Source organism: Aulonocara sp. 'chitande type north' Nkhata Bay, linkage group LG9, assembly GCF_057382095.1.
Source record: "Aulonocara sp. 'chitande type north' Nkhata Bay isolate Kocher_YH1m ecotype deep benthic linkage group LG9, A_spYH_male_GT1.1, whole genome shotgun sequence".
NCBI classification, from domain to species: domain Eukaryota; kingdom Metazoa; phylum Chordata; class Actinopteri; order Cichliformes; family Cichlidae; genus Aulonocara; species Aulonocara sp. 'chitande type north' Nkhata Bay.
Window position 1 is genome coordinate 7,512,378 of NC_141352.1, and position 6,365 is coordinate 7,518,742.

At 47.3% G+C, this 6,365-nt stretch overlaps 1 protein-coding gene across 10 annotated transcripts in view; it reads right to left on the reverse strand.

The window, feature by feature from the left end:
- The window catches only part of LOC147321518 (histone-lysine N-methyltransferase 2C-like), a 49,744-nt gene that overhangs the window by 41,577 nt on the left and 1,802 nt on the right, over positions 1-6,365 (reverse strand). For all 10 annotated transcript variants that reach the window (XM_086305450.1, XM_086305449.1, XM_086305455.1 and 7 more), the window contains exons 2-3: positions 4,149-4,379; positions 2,750-2,829 (exon numbers count right to left, since the gene is read on the reverse strand). In XM_086305450.1, coding sequence (XP_086161576.1) covers positions 2,750-2,829; positions 4,149-4,378 — 310 coding nt within the window. In that variant the 5' untranslated portion in view covers position 4,379. The remainder of the gene's footprint in view (positions 1-2,749; positions 2,830-4,148; positions 4,380-6,365) is intronic.

Genomic DNA, 6,365 nt, shown 5'->3' on the forward strand with positions numbered 1-6,365 from the left:
AACAGCACTGGTGGAGGTGTAGATGCCCTTGTGTGGGCGTACCTGAGCAGGTGAGGTTCAGGCTACGTCTGCACGTACACGACGTTTTCGATCACTGAAAACTTTTTAAAAACTCTGTTTTTGTGTTTACATGTGGACGAGGAAAACAGAGATTACTTACGCAACGTCAAATGTTTGCATCTTTTTTGACGTCATACAGTGCGCCACGTTATTGTTTACATGAGACGAATTTCTACAACGGTGGATAGAAACAAAACGCTGCTGTTAATCTGACTGTCTGCAGTTTTTACACACTCACACAAACACAGAGGCGTCAGAGTGAACTCCACCCAACACAGACGCTCTCTCAGCCCAAATCCTGACATCGGTTTTGATTAAATTTAAATGTTTTAAATTAGAACGTATGTGTGCTTTCTGTTCAATCCTGAGTTGTGAGTCTACACCAGCTAAAATACTGTTTTTTAGAGGTGGGAATCACCATACATCCCACGATATGATATTATTGCAATTTTTTAAAATATTTTGCGATATTCAGATTCTGTACATAAAGTTAAACTTTATCAATATTCATTTTATCTAATATCAAAGTCTCACACTCAGTCTTTCTCTCATTTCAGTTTTATTGTTGACAAACTGAACGGTTTGTATTACAGTCTAGTCCAACTTAGCCGAATGCAACCATCTGGTACAATTAGAGATGGACCGATCCGATATTACGTATCGGTATCGGTCCGATACTGACCTAAATTACTGGATCGGATATCGGAGAAAAATAAAAAATGTAATCCGATCCATTAAATATCACGAAAGCACCTCACAAAACTTGCAACACGCCGTAACTCACCTCAGAACGTTAGCACGTCGGAGCAGTATGCATCACGTGATAGAGCAGCTGTGGCATGCGGGACCTGTCGGTGGTCTGGATAGCATTTGGAGCTTCGCTAGCAACCCGGCATTTCATCTCCGACAAAGTTACCCCCGAGAGAAGTAAAGCAAGTGTGTAAGTCCATCTCTGAATGTTTGTAAAGCATTCCTGCGTTAAGCTTAACAAGCGACTGCCTCTCCTGCTGCTACTTCAATCATGAAACTGCTTAATGATCAGCTGATCGGCTTTTCTGTCGCGAGTCCGTGTCTCTAGTTTGTTTTTGGTCCACTTTGCACCAGAAAGAGGAAACCAGCGGCTGAACAGCAGCAGCACGTTTAAGCTTGATCAGCTGTTGTTAGAATTTATTTAATATTACTTTCTACACCAGGATCTTTTTCTACAGCTGACGCTGGTAACTGTGCAGGGGCGGATCTAGCAAAGTTTAGCCAGGGGGGCCGATAGGGCATGAACAGGGAAAAGGGGGCACAAAGACATACTTTTCTTTCTTATTCTCATTTAAAATGTCTAGCTTTTAATAAATAATTATCTGACACCCAAAGTTTTAATTTGATGCAAAATGAATAGAAGTCCATTACTGTATATAGTGACTATTAAGTCTAATATATATACCCTAGTAAGCTATAGTACTTTTTACTTTGGGAAGGTACCATCTGTGCAGTCTGCAATTTTGTTGAAGAAAGATGTTGAATCTATTTAATATTTCTTGAAAAATAATTGATTTCTGTGCATTTTTTTTCACACTGCATCAAATTAAGGTTGATTACGTCGATTAAGCATCATGAGGTGGAGCGTGAGGGGTGGTTCCCTATTTTTTATTTATTTATTTTTGTTGTTGCTGGGAGTTGGAACCCTATTAGTTAGGTTGCTTAATATTTATTCTAAGTACTCTTTAAAATACCAGAATAGGGAGGATGGTGTAGGTCTAAGTTTATTAGATTGATCAGTATTGCTGAACTATGAAACTATGCATACAGGTATAACAGAATAGCTTTAGTGTAGTTGTTGTTTTAAACTTGAGTATGAACTTATACAAAATGCAGCAAGATATTTAAAAAACAGTTGTGTTGATTAAAAAACACTATATCGGATTCATATCGGTATCGGCAGATATCCAAATTTATGATATCGGTATCAGACATAAAAAAGTGGTATCGTGCCATCTCTAGGTACAATTATAGCTATTCTGAACTATGCAATATGAAAACTATGCAGCCCCTTCAGCAACTGAAGAATTTGAAAGTAAATTAAAACAAAATATAATTTTACATTAAATAAAAAAGTTTTAAACTTAATTAAAATAAAACATGTCTTAAATTAAAATAAGTAAACTGTCATGTTTATTGCTGCCAAAAAAACAGTTAAACACATTTGGACAGTGTCAGGATTCTTGCTCAGAAAAAGGATCAACATGCTCTGAAGTCAGAGTTCCAGTCCACAAAAACTTTTTTTGTAACAAAATATCGATTTCTGCCGTCCCTGTATTGATACATTATTAGCAAACAAAATATCACGATACCACACAGTATCGATTTTCCCCCCCCCCCCTACTGTTTTTGGATATTCACATTTGAAACAAAATTAGCTGCCTTTCGAGAAAAACAAAAACTTTCCAGAAGTCCTTGAAACCCGTTTCCTCTTTCCCTCCCAGGCTTCGAGACTTCTGATTGGCCAACATTTGTACACGGCTAGGATTTGGCATGTTCTTGACAACATTTGACTGCGTTTTTGGCGGTTACATGTGGACAGGATTCTTTTAAAAACGGAGAATCTCAGTTTTCAGAAATAGCCGTGTACGTGTTGATGTAGCCTCCAACACTCAGACCTCGTAGCCTCAAACACAGACATCCAGCTGGTTCTACACACCTGTCTTCTGGAGGGGCTTCGTCTCTGTGGCATCCATGCTCTCTTCATCCTCTACCTGAGCTCGTCCTCGGCTCCGCCCCCTGCGTGCACGCACACACACACACACACAGAGCAGTTAGAGGTTAACACAGTGAAGGAACAGCATTAACCCTCTGGATCCTCCTCCAGCTGTGTCCCCATTGAAGCCATTGCAGCACATCTGGATCCCTTCGATGTGAGCGCCATGCCTGACTTGTGTGTTACAGCAGGAGGAGATCAGCTGCTGCGTTACATCATCACCCGACTGAAACGAGCATCAAAAAATAAAAAATAAAAAAGAAAATGTCAATGAAATCAGGAAAACAACAGTTAGCACCCGACGCTGCTTTCTCACAGCTGTTTGACTCCGCCCACAGAAACAAGGACGGCGTTGGCTCCTCAGACAGCTGCCTGAAGGTCCTGATGAAACGCACGTGTAGCCCAGCAGGTCACAGCTCAGACTCACGAGTGCTTTAACCGCAGAGGCCCGATCAGCCTGTGGCGGTGAGGGTCCTCACAAAGACAGAATTACAAACGTGTGTGTGTATTCGTTCTAAGCAGTTGGCTAATGAGCATCAGGAAACACCTGAATCAGGTAAACATGATGACATCACAACAGAGATCTGTGTGTGTGGCAGGAGGTAAAACCAGGAGCCAGCACGTGCCCCCTGTCAGACTCCCTCGTTACCCAGCATGCAACTTCCTACTTCCTCTCCAACACACACACCTGTATATTTGTCTCTGTGAGGACTCTTCCCTCCACAGACTGAATCTAAGCAGCAAACACACACAGTCAAAGTTTCAGGACCTCCAGCATCACTTCCCCTGCACTGAGTGTGGATCAGGTCCAGGCTCGCCCTGCTGGATGATTCTGGGTCCACCTCAGGGCGATCGCGCTGCTAGCTTCCACACATTTCTGACCCTCTGACTCAAACTCCAGACCTCAGATGTGCTTCTCTGTCCTAAAATAAGGAGGCTGTTACTCAGTTACTCTGAAGTGAAAATGGAGCGCGGTGGTTTCTAAACACAGTTAATGTCGTACTTTTACATCATCGCCGTGCTGCAGGTGGCGTTAGCCTCGTGGGACCACACAGAGCTGTTGCCGAGCTGCTCGGCCTTCTTACAGGTGTCGATTGTGGCCTGCGGTGGTCTGCACCATGCTGGATCAGGAACGTGAAGCTCTAAAACATCAGTGCTGACCCTGCTCTGACTCCAGGATCCTCCCCTCTGACTCACCTGCTTCATTTATGCAGAAATACCAAACATGCAGCTGCTAACCTGCAGCCACGTTGTTCAGCTGGAGGAGGCACCACGGATCAACCTGCTGCAGGAACAGGTGAGCACACCTGAGCACACACTCACATCACACACACACACTTACTTCTTTCTTGATTTGGGGGGCGGAGGGGGAGGAGGTGGTGGAGGAGGAGGCGGGGCAGCAGGTCCAGAGCGCCCGCTGCTCCCATCTTTCCTCGGTCGCCCACGGGGCCGCCTCTCAGGGGCGGGGCTAGAAGCAGTGGCTTTGGCCAGCTGAGCGCTGCGGCCGGCCCGAGTGACGGGAGGGGGTGGCCCTCTGTCCCGAGGCTCCTGAGGCTGAGCCTCAGATGGCATTCTGGGTAAAGAAAGAGAGAGAGGTGAGGAACAGGGTGGAGCTGGGATTTATGCTTCCCCTTTAAACCCACACTACACATAAGCCACGCCCACAAACCCTCTGAAACCTGACTGCAGCCCGCCACCTTCTTCCTCTTCTACTGTTACTTTTGCAACAGGAAGCTGGAAGAGAACAAATAAACAAGAGAAGAGAAACTGTACCGCCCCCTGGTGTTTGGGCGGTGAACTGCGGAACACAGACGCTATAAACTCAGGACAGCCGCACAGCCATCAGGTGTGTCACCTGTGTGTGGTACAGTGTGTTCACACGTGAGCGCAGCCGATGCATAAAACGAGTTTCCTCACGTGAACGCTCCACAGCTGACCTGCTATTTCACACGAGAACAAGTCACACCTCAAAGTTTCCAAAGCTGATGTAAAGGACTCAAAGCTTCCAGGCACGACAACGCACAGACACACACAGCCAGATGTTGGACACCTGCAGGGACTCCCCCAGGAAGAGCAGCAGCTCGGTGTGTGAGGTCACACAGAGAGGGCGCGCTGTGCGTCCTCTGAGCTCAGGTGAAGTACAGACGCCACGAGGACGATTCAGCAGCTCCTAAACGCTGCGCGACCAAACTTGAGGATCAGGTGACGCTCAGGTGTGCTGCATTAACACACCTCAGAGGTCAAAGGTCAGACTGTTCGCAGAGCCTCCTACAGAACGAGGAGGACGTGAACAACGATGGGAGGAGCTAACCAATACCAGCACGGTGCACAGCGAGCTACAGACCCTCCCACAACCTGTCGTAAGGAAGTTCTCAAGAACCAATCAGGAACACAGAGTTTTCCATAGCGTTTCCATAGCGACCGGTGTCTGGGCCTCGGTAAGCTAACCCTGCAGCGCTGATGGTCACATGACTGCAAACCCTCCACACGCAGACACGCTCAGTTTAAACCTCGAGCTTGTGATTCACACGGCCGCCGCCACACGCCCTCGCCGCCACACTCTCCCGTCTGTTTCTCTGCCCATTAACAGCTATGGCGCCATCATCACACACGGATGTAAGCGGCCCACGTAGTGCCGCTCAGCTCACCCTAAAGTCAGAACGGCAGGTGTAAGTGGTGTTTGAAGCAGCAGGTGAGGTTAAAGCGCCCAAAAGGCGGGCCGAGGGGCGACTGTTACTGACAAGAAAAGCTTCCTCAGTGACACCGGCCGCGCTGAACCTCTGCCAGGCGCCACACGGTCCCGTATAAACCACTTCCTGTGAGCTGCCAGAGGTGCGACTACGTTGTGTCTCTCTGAGTGTGAACAGAAACAAAAACTGATGCACCCGCCTGGACCAGAACGAAGCCGCCGCCACCTCACAGCAGCTCATCCAGCCACTCGTGCAACATGAAGCTGAGCGACCTTTGACCCTGTCTGCCTGTTGATCAGTGTCACAGCATCCTGCGTTGGTAAAGGACCCTGAGAGAGGTGCTGCCATCTGAGATGCTCCCGTGGGACATTTTGTTGTTTTTACTCGACGATCATTAAAAATGTTTTTATTCTGAGGAGGTACACTCAGCTCTGCCGCTGTCGGGTGGAGGCCAGCACCACCCTGTCTCATTGCAGGAAACCCCACTAACCAGACCTGGTTTCAGTCTGACGCCGCTGCGGCTCAACGATGGCGCAAACCATAACCGGGATTATTTTACTCACTGACCTAATTTGGATTATTTACCGTGGTCACCTGAACTTTATTAAACCTGGAAGGACAAACGGGGACACGCAGAGGACAGCAGGCCCAGACCAGCCTCATCGCAACCAACCAATCAGCAACCGGAACCCAGGTTACTGATCCTCAGGGTCCTGCCCCCTCACGGAGACAAATCAGCCTCGGTTAGCGTTGCCGCATGCAAGCTGCAGAGACTCAAAGCCAACAGCCGCACAGGTGCTCACTGAAAGGTTTGAACCTTCATTTCTGTGAGCTTCTGTTCCGCTCAATGACCTGTGATCACATGCCCT